This window comes from Chelonia mydas, chromosome 3 (assembly GCF_015237465.2).
Source record: "Chelonia mydas isolate rCheMyd1 chromosome 3, rCheMyd1.pri.v2, whole genome shotgun sequence".
Lineage (NCBI taxonomy): Eukaryota > Metazoa > Chordata > Testudines > Cheloniidae > Chelonia > Chelonia mydas.
Window position 1 is genome coordinate 10,657,050 of NC_057851.1, and position 22,923 is coordinate 10,679,972.

General features: G+C 52.5%; 1 protein-coding gene across 3 annotated transcripts; it reads right to left on the bottom strand.

The window, feature by feature from the left end:
• Nucleotides 1–21,741, bottom strand: EFHC1 (EF-hand domain containing 1). 3 transcript variants are annotated; one of them, XM_037893875.2, is made up of 11 exons: nucleotides 17,752–17,886; nucleotides 14,022–14,243; nucleotides 12,289–12,576; nucleotides 10,963–11,112; nucleotides 9,300–9,492; nucleotides 8,698–8,918; nucleotides 6,636–6,776; nucleotides 5,149–5,362; nucleotides 4,079–4,226; nucleotides 2,539–2,752; nucleotides 1–640 (listed from the first exon to the last, which is right to left on the bottom strand). In XM_037893875.2, exons 1-11 carry the CDS (start codon nucleotides 17,812–17,814, stop codon nucleotides 569–571), a joined length of 1,926 nt encoding a protein of 641 aa, XP_037749803.1. In that variant the 5' UTR covers nucleotides 17,815–17,886; the 3' UTR covers nucleotides 1–568. The 3 variants fall into 3 exon arrangements, with proteins under 3 accessions (XP_037749803.1, XP_037749805.1, XP_037749804.1); XM_037893876.2 differs by lacking the exon at nucleotides 17,752–17,886 and adding an exon at nucleotides 21,724–21,741 and having other exon boundaries at nucleotides 309–640; XM_037893877.2 differs by lacking the exon at nucleotides 2,539–2,752 and having other exon boundaries at nucleotides 305–640.
• Nucleotides 21,742–22,923: the final 1,182 nt, after the last annotated feature.

Below are 22,923 nucleotides of genomic sequence, written 5' to 3' on the forward strand. Positions count from 1 at the left end.
GTTTGATCTTTTGCTTTAATCCTCAATTATTCAGGCCACTCGGTGTGCGTATTTACAGCAGACACATGTATCTGCCATTTCACAGCAGACATGGTTGCCAGGATTCGGATACTGTAGCACCTCGCACAATGGGGTCCTGCTCCATGGCTGGCGCCTTTAGGCCCTTCTGCAGCAAAATAATAAATTAAAAGGGTACCCAGTTGTTTTTTGCTTAGTTAGTCCTCCTCGGGCGGTCTGTATGAAAGGCCTGGAGCTCTCAGTCCATCCAGTCCACCCCGTCCCAGTCCACCCCATCAGAGCCCAGGAAGAGACAACCTGGAACGATGTGGAGTCATTTCTTTAATATAAATGAAGCTTTTTCTACAGGCTCTGCTTACAGGCCCCGCATTTGGGACATTGAGCTCAGTGAGGCAGGAAGGAAAGTGGGGCAGCGATGAGGTGACCTGGTGCCGAAGGGATGAGCAGCGCTAAATGAAGCGATGGGGGGGAGTCTAAAGGTACATTTGAATATGTATCATTTCAGCTGGGACAATCTTGGCTGGTTTGTGTCTCACCTTCTGGGGGCAGCTCAGCAGGAGAAAGCTCTGATGAAGTCATGGTAATTGATCTTGTTCTCCCCATGTGAACACAGGCTGATCAGCTGGAAAAGAAACGGCAGCATGAGGAGAGCAGAGAAGTACAGTCACATTTCCCTAAAGGATAACTCCAGTGAGCAGCTCCTGTGGGACAGGGCAAAGGGCCCCGTTCTTCCCTATAGGGGAGCAACCCACCTAAAGGAGAGGAAAACTTTCCCTTATAATAAATAGCCCCATTCACTCAGGAGTAACCTGCCCCATGAAGTTTCAACCCAGCGTCCTCCTCATTCTAGCAGGAAGAAGCCAAATGTTCCCTGCCCTTTGCCTACAGACTTCAGGGGATCCACAGGAACTGAGAGGGACCCACATGGGTGCCCCTTGCTCTGTTGTCCAGACACAGCAGGTCCCACTAACAGCTCCTAAGGAACTGTTTCCCTGTGGCAGCAGCTCCCAACCACTGCCTAAAGGCAGCAGAGGGAACTGGCGTCGGCTATATTACCGTCCCTGGGGGCTTTCATGGGGGAAGTAGAGTTTTTAATGGTGTCTTCTCTTTAACACCTTGGGATTATCATAACTCCTTTGAAAGATTTACTCACCCTTCGTCACCTCGTTTGCACGGTCACTTGTGTGATGGATACATATTTGGTTAATTAATTCTGTTTTAGAGGTAAGAATTAGCTGCTGCTGCTCGGTGTCTATTTTTAGCCTGTGGCTCTGGTATCTAGACTAGGGATCTAGGCACTTTATGTATTACACAGCTAGACTGGAGGGGCGGTCCTGGGGATAAGGCCCTGGCTTGGGACTCAAAGCTGGGTTTAATTCCTGGCCTTGGCCGGGGTGACCTGGGGCATGTTAGTTAATCTGCTCTGAATCTCAGTTCCCCCATGTGTTAAAATGGGGATAACAATCCCTCCTTTCTCCCATTATATCGGGTATGGCAGGAAGAGTCTCCTGCAGAATCTAATGCAGCAGGGCCCTGGTGATGAAATAACCTTGTTGCCTTTCCTGTAATACCAAAGAAACAAGTCTTGCTCGAATGCATTGTTTTAAATCGGCTTGATCCCTTGGCTACCAGCCAGTCTAATTTTCGCTAATTTTATTAAGAAAATGGGGGACATAGTCCCCAGGTTTTATACATTTCTTCAGATGGAGAAGTTTTCTGCACTTACAACTCTAACAGTTTATACTGAGGAAACCCAAGTTACCATTCGTGTTCAACTATGTTTGGTTTCTTCTCTCACACACGTGGTTCTCGGTCCTGTTTCCTACAAGGCAGCCTGTGATCTCTGCTGGCTTCTGCTCATGGCCCCATAGCTGTATTGCCATTGACCCTTATTAGCTAAGCCCATAAGGTTATCCAGCCTTAGCGAAAGCCTGAGGTGGAGATGGTGGAGACGCCATGCAGGCTTGGGCTTACTGTACCTTCTCGGCAATTCAGCTGGGATGTGGTATGCAAAGGCAATTGGTGATCAGAAGCTGCCCTGCAGGAAGCATGACTGTGGTGCCCATGACAGCATAACCGTGGAGGAAGACTAGTTACTTGGCTACCAGTGCTGTCTTGGGGCCTACATGGAATTGGATTCCCACCTCCATCCCCCAGCTTCTGTTTAACCCACACAGGGGTGAAGTGGTTTTCACCTCAGAGTTTGAAGGAATTTCTCCCACCTCTTGCTAGTCCCACTGCCAGACTGTATATGTGGGTCTCCTCTGCCTCTGGGGCCCTGAGCAGGAATGCTCCAGGAGGAGGGGGGATAGCACACAATCTAGTTCATGGCATTGCCCGGGGATGGGGCACTGCCAGCAATGGGGCTTGGCTGCCTTCTGTAAATGGACAGGGCAGCTCCTTTGGAATCGCTGAGGCAAGCGAGAGAGGACAGTGCTGTGTGCAATATTACGTGGCTCCCAGGTCAACGTTTCAGCTAAAAGCCAAACTCTGCACATGCTAACCATGCTGCCTCCTGACCTTGTTAACTAGGGCATCGCTGACCGGCAGGTTGAATCGGTTGCAGAGGGCAAAGAACTCTGCCTTCTCGAGGAATCCGGAGCCGTCCTTGTCGTGGTGAAGGAACGCCTCCCTCATGCTGCTGTTACTTAAGTAGTTATGGTGCTTCAGCTGTTCTTGAACCTGCTTCACTAGCTCCTCCAGTTCCTGCCTGCCTGTCCCCGCGGCTAATTGGCTGTGGAGGAAGGAAAGGAGGAAATGACTGCGTGCAGAAGTCACTCTTGACACAGCTGAGCTAAGTCCTTCTCTCATGTTCCATCAACTAAAATCTATGGGGGCCAGTCATGTTCCTGGGTTGGCCAGCTGTTCTTCCTGAATATATACAGGCAGTCCTTGGACTTACGACACAACTGGTTCCTGAATATCGCGTCTTAAGTCGAAAACATCATAACTTGAATTTCCCGTAGGAACGATGCTGGATCGAGCATTGTAAAGTCAAAACAGATGTCATAGTCAAAACACAATGACAATTTATAAACGTAAGGGCCGTTCATCGTAACTCCAATGTCGTAAAGTCAAGGACTGCCTGTAGTAGGCTTCTAAAGACACACTCCTTTGAATAACAAGGTCACCTCCTTGGTGGACAGGACATTGGGCTGGAAGGCAGGGGCCAAAAAGTCTCTGCCCAGCTCTGCCCCTTCCCCCTTTGCCTCTGTTTCTCTTCACTCCTTTTGTCTGTCTGGTCTATTTTGTGTAAGCTCTTTGGAGCAGGGACTGTCTCCTTCTGTGTGGTCATACAGAGCCAAGTGACCCCATTCTCAGCTGGAGCCTCTATGTACTGCCATAAAAATCAGTAGCTGGAGCCCACAACAGCTCGGTGTGGCGTGGTCTCCTAAGGGATGGGATGGAAGCCCTCGCCCCAGGGAGAGGGGAGGGGAGGTCATATAAAATAAGACCGGACAAAGCACTAGACAATAGGGTTGGGTCCCGTCCTTCACAGGCCAAGGAATGGCCCAAATGACCTACTAGCAATGGTAAGAGAACCGTCAGGTAGGCTTCTCGTAGCCAGAGTGCGACAAGAGGCGGGTGCTGGTACTGTGAGCAGCCACTATTACTGAGCGCCGCCATCCTCCACAGAAGAAGGACGACTTAACTGCTCCGAAGCAGGGCTGAAGAGAAATCTTTGCTACAGGCCTCAGGGCGGCGCCAATGCTCTCTAAGGAAGATTTCAGGCTCGTGGGCTGTGGTAGCCCCAGCTCAGGAGTTCTTATATAAGCAGCCTTAGTGGTACCTTGCATACACTGAATTCCTTCTCTCTGTGCCCAAGGAGGGGTTCCCAGAGTGGAACAATCAGCTGATCAGTCATTAGCCAGCAGTGGCCAGAGTAAGAGGCTAGAGCGTGGTACCATTGGTTAACGATGGTCTATGCAAGGTTGCGCTAGAATGCACAACTCTAGGGCAGCTACTGCAAATAAATACTAGCCAGTTGACCAGCTAAAAGCTGAATGACTTATTAAGCCCAGCTCTCGCTGCCTCTCATGTGCTCGCCATTGAAACCTACCTCTCAGCTGCCTGCGCTGCCCTTCGGCGAGGGGCAAAGTGATCCCGCAGAGACTGCAGCGTTGCTGCAGGGAAACTCTCGACGTTGCTTTCCATGTAATTCAAGACGTACTCGTCAGCATCGGTGATGATAAACCTGTGACCAAATACTGGGCAAGCAACAGCAAACCAAGTGTTACTTCCGTGTGTGGGCGAGTCAGGTTACTGACACAGGAAAAGACAAGATTCCTGCCCTGAGGAACTTGCAATGTCAGAGCCAAATCAGAGCAGTTCATGCAGCTTTTTATTGTCTTGGTGTAGGAAAAGATCTCTATGAATTCCATGGGCGTTTTGCCTATGTCAGGAGCCACTGAGTAAAGGCTTCAGGACTGGGCCCAGAGGAATTATACATTTAACACTGTCTACTTTCTAACATGCTTTAGGATCAGGGTTATTTTCCTCCATGGATGAACTGATGGCCCAGGCTCCAGGATTTCATGTGGCCCAGTGCTCCAGCATTAACCCTTAGAATGCTGGCATACCTCAGAACACCAACTGCACAAATGCTACGGAAAACATAGTGCTCTCTCTCTATGTAGGGTAGAAACCAAATCACCAGCTAAATGAATGGAACTACACCATTTTCCACCACCTGCTGCATTTTACACTTGATCCAGAACTAACAGTTTGTAGGTGGAGGATGTTGTGTGCAATATCTGTGCAAAAAGGAAGAGTTTGTCTACACTTACTGGGAGACCGAAGCATGATGATCGATGCATCAGCAGTCGATTTAGCGGGTCTAGTGAAGACCCGCTAAATTGACCGCAGATCGCTCTCCCCGTTGACTCCTGTACTCCACCTGAACGAGAAGCACAAGAGGAGTCAACTGGAGAGCGCCTCCCGTCGACATCGTGTAGTGTGGACCCCGTAGTAAGCAGATCTAAGTATGTCGACTTCAGCTATGTTATTCATGTAGCTGAAGTTGTGTAACTTAGATCGATCCCCCTGTAGTGCATCAGAAAACTCATTTAAAACAATGAGCCTGCTCTAAAGAACAGATGCTCTAACGGCTCCATCGAGTTCCAGATCTACCTTCAACTGTGGCACCAATGGTGAGGTCCGCTGGCTCGTAGTAAACGGGGTTATCTGTAGTGGAGCCCGGCTTGGGGACTTTGGTCTTTCCTAAGTATTTGCCTCCAATGATGCCTGAATTGCGGACAGGCGGCTCATAGATGCTGATCATGTCAGTGGAGAGGAAATAGGAGAGAATGAACCGGCGCTTTCTCTCCTCGGGGTTTGGCGATTCCTAGAGAAGGGAAGGACCGGAGTGGGTTGTGTGGTCAGGAAACACATATTTGGACATTCAGGGTTAGCAGCTTTCCTTGGATACTCACAAATTACTCCTATACACCCCCAAGCAGCCAAGGACCGAACCTAGAGCTTTCTTTTTTACACCTGTCTAAACACCTACAGCACTTGGTTCGAGCCCCTGCCTGAAGAAGGCAAGAGGAGTAACCAGCCTGCTGCACTGTAATAAAACCACAGACTACGTTCAAAATTGGGATATCAGTGACTCATTGGACTACTCCCAGCCCAAACTATTGCTCAGCATGCCTAACCGTGGCAGAATCTGGTCCAGAGCCACCAAATTCACTCATTACATCCACGTCTACAGCACTCCAGGAGCAAGGCATATCTTGTATGAAGTGATTCATCCCACAAAGAATGATTAGCTGTAGAATTAAAGTCTGTATCTCCGTGAGGTCTGGGCCGATTCCAGCTCCTAACCACAAGACTAAACCCTCTGAGCACTCCACTGGGTTTATGTGCTTAGATTAAAATTAGCTTTGATCTGAGCACTAAATTATGGCCTTCGGGAACTAATGCAGCCAAAGCGAGAGAACAGCCACAGCACGCCCCTTAGAATGTGGGAGGGGCAGACATCAGCTGACCCAAGGGTAGCATGGGAACTACCACTACATCGCAGAGGCCATGCACATGGCAGCCTAAAAGCTGCTGCTGTGTGAAGAACACAGCTCTCAGCTGGGCTCCCTCGCCAGCTTCCCAGCCTGCAAACCGCCGGACAGTCCTGATGTAATGAACCACAGCTGGCTTCTGAAGCTGGGATTAGCCCCGGGGGAGGAGGGGGCAGCGTGCACAGGTGCTGGCAGGTGTTAGTGGAAGAAGATGATGTAACGGGGCATGGACATGGGGGCGAGGATGGATGATAGTCAGGTTCAAGCGGCAATACTGCTCATATGAGCATTGATCCAACACATACTGAAGTTAAGGGGAGTTTTTCCATTGACTTCAATGGGGGTGTGGTGCAGGACCGTGTAATATTGTCTGGTCCTGCTTTTATTCTGCCTTACTATATTACTGCTTGTCTTAAAGGCCATACTGGAACATGTGACCATCCTCAAACAGAGGGCTGTTCGCTGGTGGCTGCTGAAGACCTTTCTTGTAGTGTTAGCTCCCCCCAGTGCTATCTTTTGTTAACTGAGCACACACCACTCCCCCAACCCTTCTGATTTGGAGGGTGTAACCAGGTAGCGCTTACTCATGTACCAAGCTCTCACCAGTGCAACCTGATAGCGCAGCACCTTGTGGTCATTCTCTAGCATCTTAATAAAGTTTTTCCTGGGGGGATGCGGCAGTAGGGAGAAGCAGTTCTGCAGGGAGTCTTCGAGGAAGCCGTAACCGTTGTAGGGAGGAATGATCTGCACACACAAGAGACAGGAGGCACATGTGGTTACAACTAACAAAAAGACAGTGGTCAGGAAGCGGCTCCGGGCAACCATTCTCTGCAGCGAGAATTGTGCCAGTTCTGAATACCTTCCCCGCGGGCAGTGCTGTTTTCCCCAAAGCTGAGCCATGATACCCTGGACTGTACATATAAATCAGCAGGCCTCCCATGACTTCGGTTACAGCAGCTGACCCTGTGTTTTACATACTCTGAAAAGAAGCTCTGGAAGAACAAGTCTGAGTTTAAGGCCAAAGGGACCAGCAGGTCATCCAGTCTGACCAATCTCCACTCAACCCCCACAGCCACCCCCTCCCCAAGCCAACAACCAGCATTAGATCAAAGTATACCAGCCCACAATGGGACAGGCAGAGAGGTGCACCAATCCCCGGAAGCCCCTGCCTTGTCAGGGAAGTGAGGGCATTGCAGGGTTTCAGGTTTATTGTCTTGACTTCAGATCAAATGTGCTCCAGCCAAAATATGTTTTTGTTTTTCTAGTTCCAAAGCCTGCAAATTCAGCCTCAAGCTTGAGGCTAAAGCTGGGTTCTTTCCTTTCCAAATATCAGGTCCAGGAGTTTTGCAGGCCTGGGGATACCCATGCAACCCTATAATCTTCAAGGGGGTTCACAGCTGTAACTGATTGAAGCCAACTAACCCATTCTGTTGACAATACAGATCCTGTGACTTAAGCTCCTAAATCACTTAGGCCTAATGGGAGTTAGTCTCCTAACTTTGCGGATCTGGACATTAGCCATCTTGGCAAATGTTACCTATAATCACATTTCAGAGCACAACTGCTCTGTAATATGTCAGTCACCCCGAGAGCAGAGAACATGGCCAAACTGACTCACCAACTCAACTTGAACACCCCGCAGTTTGGAGGTAACCAAGCTACGCAGATGTTTCCTACATGAGCTGTGACATTAAGCCTTTCCCCGCTCCTGGAATGGCATCCCAATGAAAGTACTAGCCTCTCTGGAACTAGCCTCAGTGGAACAGATCAATGGTCCATCTACTCCTATATCCTCTCCCCATGACTGGCCAGTACTGGACATTCCAGAGAAAGACATAGGCCCCTTCTGCAATAATGTGCCTACTTGTATGCAAGTCTACAGTGTACAGGGGCTGCAAATGTCTCCTTACTTCAGGTGCTCACCCAACCCCCTGAAGCAAGAGGGGTGATAGCCCCTGTACTTTTTGTACTCTCCTTGGCCAAAAGCCTGAGCTGTTTGTTCAGTTTTCATGGAGTCTTTAGTCAAGAAGTTAGTAGGACTCCACTCCCATAGAAATGTAGGGCTGGAAGGGACCTCAAGTCCAAACCCCAGCACCAAGGCAGGACCAAGGAAACGTAGACCTCCCTGACAGGCATTTATCCAACCTGTTCCGAAAAACCTCCAGCGATGGGGACACATGAATAATTCCTGCTCTGAGTCAGGGCTGCAGAATTTGGCTCTGAGTAAGGACCTGTGGCGACTTATTCATATCAATATCTAATGAGGTTTATTGGTTTTTAAATCTCAGTACTCAAAGCAAATTCCACAAGTCCACTCAACACTGTGGAAAAGGCACCAGGCGCGTTCCAGAGCATTAGAGGATGTGTTTTGCCTTCCAGCTGCTGTGTCATTCAGCAGTGGAATTAACCTTAGAAGTAGAGAGCTTTCCAGTACTTCACTGCTGTATAGGTTAAGACTCACAGCCCTACTGCCCTGGCTGACGCACGCTAGACTTTCCCTCTGGCGTCCCCTTAATCTGACTCTCTTGAGCAACACCACAACATTAGGAGAAAGTATTTCTAAAAGGCTTACAATAACGGCACTTAGGAGTCCTAAGGGTCTTTGCCTTGTACAGACTGATGGGTTTCCTCCCCCCACCCCGCCCTGTAAATTTTCTCCCAGTACCTGTGGCACTTCCTCTGGTGGCTTCTTCTTTACATCCACTGGCTGGAAGTCAGTGATGCCAAACTTCTCGTAATAGAACTGTCTTGTGAACTCATCACAGTCGTAGATGAAGAAGCTGCGCCCCAGGAGGGTGACGGGCTTGCCAACGGCGAAATCTTTGGCAGTGTACCACTCCAGCACCTCCTGATTGGAGATCTCCAGCACGCAGCGGGGGAAGGTTTCTGGGGAAGATCAGGGGTAGAAAAGGCAGCTCAGTGAGCTAGATGTCGTCTTTATTACTGCATACAAAGCAAGAGATGAGAAAAGCCTGTCTGTATGTGAAAGGTATAAACAGCTTCAGGGGGCCAGTGGTGGAATGCCTGAGATGTCGCACTTGCTTTGGCAAAGCGGCAGCAAAAGGTTAAATGTTTTAAAACCGACAGAGATTGTTTCTGTTGGAAAGAAATTGTAAACTCAGGAAAGGTTCCTGGGATTAATTACATAGACAGTATATTTATAATATGAGACACGCACGCCCTGCATGCATCCACCCATCTATGCTCATGCACACACACAATTCCTGCTAACAGAAAACAGGTAAAACCCCAAGCACAGACTCTTACTCATCTTGTCCACAAAGCTTTTGGGCAAGTGCTGGCGTCTGATCAGCACTGGGAAAGGGTCTCTGCCATCGTTGCGCTCATGGAGTTCCCGAACCTCCACCGTGTCGTCCGCCAGGTAGTAATGGATGATGAAAGGCCGGTTCTCGCCAAACATGTTCTCGGTGTCGTCCCATATGGCGTAGAAGCGAAGGACCTGCAGGTGTTGGAGAGCAAAGCAAGGGCCATGAACCCAACATGACACTAAAACATGCCCTGTCTGGATTAGGCCAGTGCAATTTGGGGGCTGTGTATGCAGAAGGATCCTGCCCTGAGCACAGGGGTGCCAGTCTGCCTGTGTTAAGCACTGGTGAGACTGGCCTTGAAATCCTGCACTCATTTCTGGGCTCTGGTCAGCAAGTCATTGAGGGAGGCAGTTCAGAGAAGAGAAGCAGAAATGGTTCAGCAGCAGGAGGTTTTGACTAAGAGAACCAAACAGAACTAGCTAGGCTAGGCAGCAGCTGAGGGGAGAGAAGACCCAACCACAAATATCTGAAACACTATGGAGGGACTGAAATTATTCAGGTAGTTCAAAAGAAATTTGATCAAAGGAAATATTGGGAAAAATGCCCTAACACTGCGATGTATCAGTCCCTAAGGGCAGCACTGGGACATTGATATCTAGGCTCGACAAAGTACTAGAGAATAACAAAAAATGCCCTAGCGCTGAGATGTATCAGTCCCCAAGGGCAGCGCTGGGACATTGATAACTAGGCTGGACAAAGTACTAGAGAATAACAATCTAGTACTGGTACAATGAGGTGGACTAGCTGATCCAACAGGGCTCGAACTGCGACCACTTCATAACAGAACTTCCTTCCACCCCAGATCACAGGGAGACACAGGTGGCAGGCATCTTGCTCTCAACCATCAGGCTGCCTAAACACCATAGCTACTCTCAGGTGGGGCTGTGGTTTATTTGCCCCAGAGGTCAAAATAATCACACAGCGATGGATGTTTGCAATGCACCATCATTACCCACTGAGGTAGCAGCTAGCTGCAGAGCTGGGTTATAATGTGCCTTTCATGACAGATGTGAAATCAGGAGTCTTCAGATGCCAAACAGTCACTGCCCCTGATGCACTCAGGCAAGTGGCTGGTTACCCTACCTGGACATAAGGCTTTCTGGAGCAAGAAAGAGAGAGAGGAGGATCTAGAGTGTGGGCTGAGCTGTTCTGAAGGAGGAACTCTAGAAGCAGCCAAGCCTGGGGGAAAGGTAAGAGCTGAACTTCGTATTCTCTTTTTAACCCAGGAACCTATCCTTGCAACAAAGCCCGTTGCCAACTGTGTCCACATATCTATTCAGGGGACACCATCACAGGGCCTAATCACATCAGCCACACTATCAGAGGCTCATTCACCTGCACATCTACCAATGTGATATATGCCATCATGTGCCAGCAATGCCCCTCTGCCATGTACATTGGCCAAACTGGACAGTCTCTACATAAAAGAATAAATGGACACAAATCAGACGTCAAGAATTATAACATTCAAAAACCAGTCGGAGGACACTTCAATCTCTTTGGTCACTCGATTACAGACCTAAAAGTGGCAATTCTTCAACAAAAAAACGGACACACAGAGAACAACCTAACCCAAGGAAAGGCACCTGTGCCCCACTCACCTGCTTGTCAAAGGTCAGAAACTGTTTGAGCTGGTCGAAGTTCGATGGTGTGATGTACATGCGCATGGGCATCTTCCGGAGCTCCGTGTACGGGTCGAAAATCATTTTCTCAGGAAGGTTCAGCTCAATTCCTTGGCTCTCCAGAAATACCTGGGGAAGTGTCTGGGCCATTAATGCTGCGATGGGTTCTTAAGGTCAGGAGGCAAGGAAAGCTCTGGGCTGGGTTTGGGAGGGTATCAGCAAGAGCCTGTAAGCTCACTGTTAGCAGTTGCACCTAGAGGCCGCAATCCCAATATGCTAGGTGCTGCACAATAATCATAGACTCATCGACTTTAAGGTCAGAAGGGATCATTGTGATCATATCATCATAATTAATAAAGGTTTTTAACTGTCAGTTGCCTCTTTGTTTCCACGGACCTTTCAGACCTCTCTGCAAGCCAGATCTTGAAGTCCTGCCTCAGGTTAGACTCGGGCAAACCTCCCATTGGCTCCACTGCTGGGAGTTTTGCCGGAGTAAAGACTGAAGAAGGACTTCAGGTCTTGCCCCTTTATGTTTCTATTACAAATCAAGAGGGCACGTCTCTCTTTTTTGGTTTAATTTGCGATGCTCCTGGAAGGCGCCAGCTCTGGAAAGCAGAGCCCTATTTCTATACTCACGGCACTCACCCGAGAGAGCCACTGAAGCCAGTGGGACTGCTCGCCTGCCTAAGTCACCAAGATTTGGCCCAGAAAACATGCAGCTTGGGAAGCAGCAGCACAAGCTTCCCCATCAGGGAACTGACCCCTGAGTTGGAGAGATTACCACAAGGCCTTAGAAGGAAGGGTCAGGCTGCATGGCTTAGTAGTTCTGGCCCTGAGGATGCCAATTTATGCTAAATGTAGTTGCAGGTTTGAAATGGGAACTGGACGGCATCATCAATTCATTTCACATAAGCCACCAAACGACTCTAGAGTAACATCAGGGACTGGATCTACAGCTGGGGTAAACAGGCAAAACTCCACGGACTTCAATGGTCATTCAGTTCCAGTTTGCACCAGCTCTATAAAAGAGACCAGTCTACATCACGGGTTCTCAATGTGTTGGCACAACCCTGCGGGGTGGGAGTGTCAGAAATGGGTGTCAGGGGGTCATGAGTGATCACCTCACCTGCCCCATGGTCTTATGTGGGGTGGGGCCCCAGTATGGAAGAGGCTGAGAATCCCTAATCTTACTTTTGTGTGCTGGGATTAGTGGGCTGGGAACAGAGCAGGGATTCTAGTGAGCTTTGCCCATCGCTAACTCCTAGGATTCTCTTAGTCGACTAGTTCCCTGCATCCCTGATGCACCTGTGTGAACGGGTCACAGTCGACTATGCGGAAAGTCTTGCCATAGATGGTGATGTTCATGCCCCGATTCAGGTCTTTCCAGTGGTAATGGTCCCCGCGGTCATTCTTGGGAATCCGCTGGCGTTTGATGAGCTTGCCCTGAGGAATACCAGAGTTCTCCACGATGGGCTCCATGACGGACATGCTGTCATCCTCCAAGTAGTAATAAATACCCACTTGACGGATCCGGAAATGCTCTTCTGTGGATATGGGAACATCTTCCTGGAAATAGGCATCAAACTTTAACACCTGTAACGTGGGGAAGGACCCCGGAAGGAGAGAAGGAACTCACATTAGTGACGGCATTAATCAAAGATCTTGTTAACGTTTGCCATCTGCTTTGACAACATGGGTCACTGGGATTAGTACTTATCATGCCATCGAGGGCCCCAGAGTCTGACCACAGACTGACTGCAATAGCCTCAGGGGAGCTCTCATTGCTGGTGGTTTTTCTAGAGCCCAATACTTTGTAAATTTTTCCCTTGTCTGAGGCACCCAGGGACCGAGTGTAAGTGGCTCGAATAAACATAGCTCCTGCCCCCACGAAGGATCTCCAAGCCCTTTACAGCCAGGGGCCCCGGCTGGCACATTGCTGAGCTCTCCAGTTCCCATTGGCGTAGCTTACTGACATACACGAGCTTCTTTAATATGCTCATCCCCTCAGAGTCAGTGTGGCTGCCGAGCTCCCAATAGGGGAAGCCATTCCCTCGTTCTCTGGCTCCACTACTGATGAGGTTTCCTGTGCTCTACTGGATTTGAGAATCTGCCTCACTCTCCTGCAGTTGCATTTGCCCTGCAGGCTGACAGCAAGAGCCAGATTGTGCGTGGGGAGGTGGTGGCGAGGGAGGGTCAGGGCACAAGGTGACTGCCCTGTCTTGGGCACCCTGCGCAAGTGCAGCCACAATCACAGTTCCTGTGCTTGGGCAAAGCACAAGGAACGTTTCCTCCGTGAGACTCCAGGTTGCAAGGGGTGTAGAGTAGCTAGGGCCATGGATCTGCCTGCCTCTCCACACCAGCCCACAGAGCTGCCCAGGCATGCTGTGGGGAGCAGATGGTGCCACCCTAAAAGCTGGCACAGCCTACGCATTCCCCGTTGCGCTCTCCGAGCTCAGAGAGGGATTGCAACTTGCTGGGGCATGATCCCTCCCAAGCTGTGCAAGGGGTGGTGCTGCAAGTTCCTTAAGGACACAGTCTGGCCCGAAGCAGATACGCTGACGACGACTAATGCAAGAAGTCTATATGGGGCAGTACAGGCTTTAGGACGCTGTGGTGATGAGCACGGTATAAACTCCCAGATGACAGCTCGACAAACAGGAGATGCCCCCTTTGCATGGGACCTTTAGGTTCCCGGCTCTGTTGCAGTTCCAGCATAATTTTGCAAGGAGAACATGAGAGGGTGGGACTTACCAGGAGATGGTTGTAAAGTGAAGCATCTAGAGTTCATCCGAGTTCTCTTTTAAACTACTGGATATGTCCTTGAGTAGCTCGTGGGGAATGCTTTATAATGTTTACTTACTGTAATCCTCTTCGCAAGCAAAGAAAGCCTCTTTCAATCCAGACATCAGTTGTCTATGACTAAGGACTACGGCAGCTGGAAAATACATTCTATACTGTCTGTGTCCCCGCACCCTGGCGTTCACAGCTCACAGCCCTGGGTTTGGCTAGCAATGCTCCTGAACTAAGGCTTTCTGTACCTTTTTGTCGAAAGCCACATGTGCTGGAATGAAGTCGGAAGGTGGGGCCTGCTTGGCTTGCCCGTAGGTCAGCGTGGGTCTCTTGTTGGACAGTTCATCTAATTCAGCCTGGGACAGCTGGTTCACGAAGAGTCGCTCCCTGCCTATCCCCATCGTCGGTAGCCGCGAACAGGCAAAGCCATTCCTATAACCCAGTGTCTGGGAGCGATGGAAAGCCGATTTCTAAGGAAAGCAATTCAACCATTAAATACAATCTGGCACCAGCTAGATCTTGATACACAAAGCAAATTCTTTCACCAAAAAACAGCTCAAGGTGTCAAATATCCTGAAAAACGGCAGCGCATTTTATTGTAATTTCTTGCAACAATTATTAGTTTAACCTTTCCTGGTCCCACTTAGCCAAAGGAGGTTGCAGAGAGGACAGGTGTTTTGGGGAGCTGGCACTGGACTGGAAATCAGGAGATCAGTGTCGATAGATCCTCCTGCTCCAAAAGCTCATGCCAATCTAAAGGAGAATCTCAATTTGTTCTTAGCAGGATAGAGCCTCTGACACACTGTTGAGCCATTCTCATTCCATGCTATAGAAGGAGGTGGGAACCAGCACATTACAATGCATGGAAAGAAAACGCCTTCCGAGCCCCGAATTTGCAACCAGTTCAGCCTTGAGCACATGAACAAACAGCCCAATGGTTAAGACTCTAATCCTATTTATAATCCCAAGGCACCAATGGCATTCCAAGTACTTGCCCATTTTTACTTAAACCCAAATACAGCGGCCTCGGCCAGTGCTGCTCAGGACAGAGCAGCAGTGAAGCAAGCTGGTTTTTTAAGGGAAGTTAATAGCCAGTTGCATAACTATCATACTTGCCACAGAATAACGATTTCCTGGTGGTAAATAAATGCCAGGGCGAAGCAGAGGTGGTTGTGGGAAAGACAGCTGAGACAAAACCAAGATGCTTATCTATGAAAGCAGGGGACAGCAATCCTGTGACAGAGTAAACTGCAGTGTATTTGGGCCCAATATTGCAGCCCTTAAAGGCATATAGGCAATCGCCTAGGCGCCAACTGGAATTTTCAAAAGTGCTTATCTACATCTTTAGACCCCTAGGTGCCTTTCCAGATTGGGCCCATAAGGACTCCCAGTGATATTAACAGGACCAATCAAGTGAGTCTGGCTTCCAGTTCAGGACTCTCCTACCAAATGACTGACATGAATGTAAAGAGACAGCCCCAAATGTAAGCCATTGCATCTGGTCTCAGCTACGCCAGCATGTATCTGAAGGAACACCATTGACTTCAATGCAGTTCCTCTGTTTGCTGGTTCGGAGCCCATTCTCCCCCTCAATGAACACATCAACCACCTTTCGCCTTCCTCGTGCAGATTGCTGACACCAGCTCCGCACTTTTGAGCAACCCTTTAATAATAGCCCGACTAGCCAACTCCTGCTCGTGGCGGATGGTTTTGCTAGAAGATACGCTCCAGTTCAAACAAATTAATTCAGCGAAGTTCTCTTGCCTGCGCTATAGAGGAGGGTAAGCTCATGGCCACAATGGGCCCTTCTGGCCTTCGACTCTAGAAGTCAATGTGAATTACACCAGTTGTCCTGCTAATGTCAATGGAACTACTCACATGAGTATGGCAAGCGGGATTTCTACAGGCCAGAGGAAAGAAACATTTGGACAAGGAACTAGATTTGAGGTTCAAACTTTCAAGGGGCTATAACCAATGGTGAGGAAAAATATTTAAATGGCGACGAGCTGGGACAAAGCCCTTTCGATAGGTGTGGGGGCAAGGAGGGACAGCTCTTCACTTCTCACTGGCTTGTCTGGCTGATTGTGTGCTTCAGAATGCAACTGGCCAACAACCAGTGTTAGAGTATAATTGGAAGAGTATCTGGGGAACACTACAGCCCACTGGGGGACACTGGGTTCCCAGGAGGGTACAGAGCTATCAGGCCCCATGGGGCACAGAGGTACCTATCCTGGGGATATCAGATTCTCATGGGGGTCCCATCCCTATTAAGGAGGGTGTGAGGTCCATGGGGGGCTGATGAGAACATGGGACCACTGGTTCCAAGAGTATTGGGTATCAGATCTGGGGGAGGGGATTGGGTCTCAGGGTCAGGGGTATCAGTCCACGGGTATCAGGTCCCAGGGGGGATTGGGTCCAAGGGTTGGGGGATGAGGGGAGGTATCCGGTCGCAGAGAATTTGTGTCCCGGAGGGGTAGGGGTGGAATTGGATCCCAGGGTTGGGGGTATCAGCCAGGGTACCAGGTCTCGGGTGGGAAGTATCGGGTCCCAGGGGCTATCGGTTCGGGAAGGGATCCAGTCCCAGGCTTAGGAGGGGGAGGGAATTGGCAGAGGGATTGGGTCCTAAGCGGTATCCGGTCGGGGGGAACGATTGGATCCTGATGGGATGGGGCAGGGGATTGGGTCCCAGGGAATCGGTCGGGGGAGAGTATCGGGAGCCAGGAGAATCGGGTCCTGGTGGGGGCTTGGTCTGTGGAGGGGAAGGGAGATCGGAATCGGGTCTGGGAGGGGGGGATCAGGTCCCGGTGGGGGCTCAAGTGGGGGGGAAGGAGGATCGGGGCCCAGGGGGGGCTCTGTCCGGGGGTGGGGGGGCGGGAATCAGGTACCAGGCAGGCTCGGTCCGGGGGGAGGGGAATCGGGTCCGGGGAGGGGCTCGGTCCGGGGGGAAATCAGGTCGGAGGGGGGATCAGGTCCGGGGGGCGGCTCTTTTTGGGGCGGAGGGGAATTGGGTCCCGGGGGGCTCTGCCTGGTGGGGGCGGGGGGAAATCGGGTCTGGGGGAGGATCGGGTCCCGGTGGGGGCTCAGGTGGCGGGGAGAAGGAGGATCAGGGCCCGGGGGACTCTGTCCGGCGGGTGGGGGGACGGGAATCGGGTCCTGGGGGGAATTGGGTCGGGGGGAAAATCGGGTCCGGGGGGGCTCTTTTCGGGGGGGAGGGGAATTGGGGCGGACGGGGGATCGGGTCCCGGGGGGCTCTGCCCGGTGGGGGCAGGGGGGAACCGGGTCCCGGTGGGGGGTCTGTCCGGGAGAAGGGGAATCGGGGCGGAGGGGAATCGGGTCCCGGGAGGCTCTGCCCGGTGGGGGCGGGAGGGGGGGATCGGGTCTGGGGGAGGATCTGGTCCCGGGGGGCTCTGCCCGGTGGGGGCGGGAGGGGGGGATCGGGTCTGGGGGAGGATCGGGTCCCGGGGGGCTCTGCCCGGTGGGGGCGGGAGGGGGGGGGGGATCGGGTCTGGGGGAGGATCGGGTCCCGGGGGGCTCTGCCCGGTGGGGGCGGGAAGGGGGGATCGGGTCTGGGGGAGGATCGGGTCCCGGGGGGCTCTGCCCGGTGGGGGCGGGGGGGAACCGGGTCCCGGTGGGGGCTCTGTCCGGGAGGAGGGGAATCGGGGCGGAGGGGGATCGAGTCTGGGGGAGGATCGGGTCCCGGGGGGCTCTGCCCGGTGCGGGCGGGGGGGGGGATCGGGTCCGGGGGAGGATCGGGTCCCGGGGGGCTCTGCCCGGTGGAGGCGGGAGGGGGGGATCGGGTCTGGGGGAGGATCGGGTCCCGGGGGGCTCTGCCCGGTGCGGGCGGGAGGGGGGATCGGGTCTGGGGGAGGATCGGGTCCCGGGGGGCTCTGCCCGGTGCGGGCGGGAGGGGGAATCGGGTTTGGGGGCGGATCGGGTCCCGGGGGGCTCTGCCGGGCTCGCGGGCCCGGCTCTCCTCACCGTGGGGTCGCTGAAGGCGCTGCCCGGCAGCAGGGGCAGCCCCTGCACGGGATGGGCGCTCATGGCCAGCGGGCGCCCGGCGCGGCGGCTCCGGTCCCCAGCCTGCCCCGGCGCCAGGCAACGCCGTCACCCCTGGCAACCGTAAACATTCCAGAGAGCGCATGCTCGCCAGAAGCGCCGGCGGCGAGGGATGCGCCGCCTCTGGGCATGCGCGCTGGGGGTGCAGCCGGCTCTGCCGCGGGAATCGGGGGCTCGTGCGAGCGTTTCCCGGGGGGGAGGGGCTTTGCCCAGAGAGCGCTGCCAAGCCCCACCTGGCACCCCCCCCCTTCTCCCCCCCGCCGTGACAGGGTGCGGCGCTGCCAGCACGGGAATGGGCAGGGACTCGCCGCACCAAGCCCCTGCCAGGGCCCCTTCCACCTGCTGGGCTGGGGGGGTCCCTGCCCCCCCGCCAGGGCCCCTTCCACCTGCTGGGCTGGGAGCCCCCTGCCCCTGCCAGGGCCCCTTCCACCTGCTGGGCTGGGGGGTCCCCTGCCCCCCCGCCAGGGCCCCTTCCACCTGCTGGGCTGGGAGCCCCCTGCCCCTGCCAGGGCTCCTTCCACCTGCTGGGCTGGGGGGTCCCCTGCCCCCCCGCCAGGGCCCCTTCCACCTGCTGGGCTGGGAGCCCCCTGCCCCTGCCAGGGCTCCTTCCACCTGCTGGGCTGGGGGGTCCCCTGCCCCCCCGCCAGGGCCCCTTCCACCTGCTGGGCTGGGAGCCCCCTGCCCCTGCCAGGGCTCCTTCCACCTGCTGGGCTGGGGGGTCCCCTGCCCCCCCGCCAGGGCCCCTTCCACCTGCTGGGCTGGCGGGGGGTCACACACTCTGGGCCAGCCAGCCCTCTGCCCCACTGGGAGTGTGCACCAGGTCCCGCCACCTGCCAAGCTGTGGGGGAGGTCATGCTACCGAGGAGTAAGCGGAGTCGGGAGCGGGGGATAGTTCCACTGTTGTGAGGCACTTTCCTGGCTTATACACAACCCCGGTGAAGTGGGCTAGCAAAAGGATCTGAGTCCTCGCTCCCATTTCCTTTACCCAGAGGCCTGCCTGACCTCGAGGACTCCCACTCTCCTGTGTGGTCCTTGCAACCCCGACAAGCCTGGGCCCAGGATTCTTGAGGGACTGAACCCCCAACTTTGTTGTGGTCACTTAGGGCAGGGGCTAGGGTGTCCCCACTCCGGGGTGCTCTCTCCGCTCTGGACGCTTCCCTGGCTCACTGATCATTACATATAGTTCAAGCAAATACAATTTATTAAACAGCAACCAATTTTTTTAAAAAAAGGAAAAATGGGAAAGGTTAAAGGAAAACACATCACCCCGCTCTGTGGCATGGGGATATCACACCCAGCCATCTCTGGAACATAAGGGCAGTTCATAGTTTGTTCCTCAGATGTGCCAGGCCTCCCTCCCAGGCCCTGGCTGTGCTGCAAGGGTACTGTGGGGTCGGACACTTGCTCTCGCGGTGGCCACACGCCTTCAGGCTCTAGGTGGGAGAGTCCTTCTTCCCAGCTTTCCCCTCCCTTCCCCCCCGTTGCGGTTATGATCCCTTCCAGGTTTGGCCTGCAAGGCCTATTGGCTGGGGGTGTCTCCATCTGCGAGGCCCGCTGCCCAGGGTCCTCCCTCGTTTTCCCCCCACTGCTCACTGCACCTGGCACCAGACTGTTCCAGCCCCAGCACTGCTGCTGCTCCACCTCCAATGCAGCTCCCTGGCTGCTCCTCTGGCCCCTCTAGATCTGTTTGCTGCAGCTCTGCTCCCAGCACAGCTGTCTGGGCTGCTTCTCTGGCCCCTCTGGCTCTGGCTGGTGTGGCTCTACTCCCAGCACAGATCCGCTCCCTAGGCTGCTTCTCTGGCCCCTCTGGCTCTGGCTGGTGTGGCTCTCCTCCCAGCACAGATCCGCTCCCTAGGCTGCTTCTCTGGACCCTCTGGCTTTGGCTGGTGAGGCTCTGTTCCCCAGGTCAGTCCAGGCTCCTGCTCTCTCCTTAGCTCGGCACAACTCTGGCCCACGAAGGCAGCTCTAGCCCACACAGGACAGGACCCCTGGCCTCCTCACTCCCTCATTAGCCTGCCCACCCTGTCAATCAGGCTGATCTGGAGCGTTGGCCTTTCCGCATTGTCCCTGGTTTCCCATCGACCCTTCCCCTTACTTTTGGTACTGGGAGTTGTCCAACCAAACACCACCCCGCACTAAGTTTTAGTAAGGGGCCAACAGTCCCCTTACACAGGCAGCATTGCAGCCACACACTGTGGGCTGGCCAGCACCTCTGTCCTGTTGACACCCTACCCATCCCTCCCAAACCAGGACCCAGTGCTGCCAACTCTCATGACTTTGTCTTGAGTCTCATGATAATTATTGTTTTCCTCAAAGTCCCCACTCCTAGAGTCAAGTGGACAGGTGATGATTTCAGCCTTCACTCTTAAAGAAAAGGCATATTTCTAGCCCGTGTGGCTGCAGAGACAGCTTCAAAATGTGGGCCCAGTGTACCCTAAAGGCTCAGAAAGCAAATCAAAACACCAAATCTAATATTTTTACATAATCTTATGATTTTTAGTGAGCCTGACTCATGATTAGGGCCCTACCAAATCCACAGCCATGAAAAATGCATCACGGACCGTGAAATCTGGTCTCCCCCACCTCGAAATCTGGTCTTTTGTGTGCTTTTACCCTGTACTATACAGATTTCATGGGGGACACCAGCGTTTCTGAAACTGGGGCTTCTGGCCCAAAAGGGAGTTACAAGGTTATTTTAGGAGGGGGGTGTCACAGTACTGCCATCCTTACTTCTGCGCTGCTGCCTTCAGAGCTGGGTGGCCAGAGAGTGGCGGCTGCTGGCTGGGCGCCCAGCTCTGAAGGCAGCACCCTGCCAGCAGCAGCGCAGAACTAAGGGTGGCAGTACCAGACCATGCTACCCTGAAAGCAGCGCCATGGCCAGCAGCTGTGCAGAAGAAAGAGTAGCAGTACCACAACCTCCCCCCGCCCCAACACACACAACTCCTTTTTGGGTCAGGATCCCTAAAATTAGAAAACCGTGAAATATCAGATTTAAATAGCTGAAATCATGAAATTTACGATTTTTAAAATCCTCTGACCGTGAACATGACCAAAATAGACCGTGAATTTGGTAGGGCCCTACTCATGATTTTTGAACGTTTGGGGCTGGCCATACTGAGGGCCATTCCAGAACCTCCCCCCCATTTCACACACTCTCTTCATCCCCAAACAGCATCTATGCAGGAGTGGCCAGCTCTTAAACAGGGACAGCTGTGGCGTGGGTAGGGCCAAGGGGGTGCATCCAGGAGGGGTTTGTTATCTAGGGTAACAGCCTTCCATCGTCCCATACACACACAGAGTGAGGGGTCAGGCTGGCTTGGGGCCTCCTCTGGAGGGGCAGGGGTTGGTGGGGAAAGCGTGTGAGGGTGGGGAGGGCCAAGTGACAACATGCAACCGTTCTGCCTGGGAAGGTTCTGGGAAGTGCACAAGCCCACAGCCTGCCTGTCGTCAGTGTCACCATAGCAGTCAGCTAATGGCTCCTGCGGGTGGCTAGGCTGCAAAGGGTTAGAAAACCCGGACAAAATATAACAGGGACACTAGGACAGGACTGGGACATTCCTGTTTTTCAAGGACACAAGGTCACCTTAATGGTCTGCCCGCAAAACCTGAGAAGGCCCACGCCATTGCTCTAATAGTGCAAATAACTAATAAAATGCAGAGACACTTAGAAATGCTTCTTACTGAGCTGCACTTCACGTATCTTTATCTACTGCCTAGTGTCCTTCTCGCTGTAAAACCCACCCTGGCCTGTGTTACAGCAAAAGATCAAACACTGTGACGGAAAGGAAGGATTTTCTGCTATATATGATTTTGTACCATAAATAAAACATTCAGGGGGGAGAGGAATGGCAGGTTGACTTTTAAAAAACAATCTGGCTCCTGTATCTTTCATACCATTGTCCTTTAATTCCTTGGAAGGTCGGTGGCCACCTGAACTGTGCACCATCGTTTTTTTCACAACATCAAGGCGGCAGCAGGAGCTATCTGTCTGTCCATCTTCCTCAAATATTTCAAAGGCACCTATCACCATGATATTTAGGCCTGGGACAATTAAAGATAGCATTAAATGGGCACAAAAGGACTCTGGTCTCTCCTCCTTCCACCATTACCATGTGCCCCCCACTCCTTCCCCCTCGTCCTTTATTCTCCTCCTCCAACTGCTCTTCTCTCACTTGAGACATCTTTCTTTTCTGAGAACACTCAGATCCTCCTGCTTTCAAATCACAGGGTCTACCTGAGCCACAGGAGAATCACCATTCACCTTTAGCACTACAGACTCTATGACACACCACTGAGCAGTTCCAATTGCCATTCTACAGCAGTAATATGGATACACACTGACCACTTCATTGAGATATTCAGGAGCACGTTGTCAGCCACAGGAACAATGGGTTTGCTGCATTATCTTGTACACAGCTGTTGTTTATGTTGCAAGTGTACATCATAATATGCCACGGGGTAAGTGACTGCTGGACCACTGCGACTTAACATTTCCTAAACCAGGCTTGGTTCTGTTCCTATTACAGACAAAACTCTCATTGGCTTCAAAGGGAGCTGGGATCAGACTCTGGTGAATTTTAACTGTGAGCTTTGCATTTTACCCTGAGGTTTGTTCCCTTCCTCTGCACATAATTTTTATCTCCTTTAAAAAGATGCAGTAACAAGGGAGTGGAGAGACCTTCAAAGAAGATGGTTGTGAAGAAAGCACTCCTCCATCCCCAAATCCTTGAAGCAACAGACAGCGGAGGTGTGGATCAGTCAGCAAAGGGGATTATTTTCCTGCTGCCTTTCTTTATCAGAAAACTACAACAAAGGCCACGCTGTAGTGTGCGAGCGGGAGATGGGACGCGGAGTTCTGCAAATGGAGGTCGGGCAGGGAGAGACACAACCCTGGCCCTCGAGTGGGAGAGAGAGAAGAAAACCAGCCGTGGTGAGATAAAAAAGGGGGCGGATGAGCTTGGAAAGTAAAATGATAGATTCAAGGCCAACTGGTGCTGAAAGAGAGGAGATTAAAGAGAGGCACAACCAGCCGCTGGGCCTAAGCTATCACGCTAATGTACTTATCCCCATGTGAGCACCTCACAATCTCAAATG

Bases quoted from the DNA above. Each gene is read 5' to 3' on its own strand.
- EFHC1 (XM_037893875.2), bottom strand. From the start codon at position 17,814: ATGAGCGCCCATCCCGTGCAGGGGCTGCCCCTGCTGCCGGGCAGCGCC. The intron at 11,113-12,288 runs GTGCATCAGGGA...ACACTTCCCCAG, and splicing joins ACTGTGACCCGTTCACACAG to GTATTTCTGGAGAGCCAAGG. The intron at 4,227-5,148 runs GTAGATCTGGAA...TTGCTTGCCCAG, and splicing joins CATTGGTGCCACAGTTGAAG to TATTTGGTCACAGGTTTATC.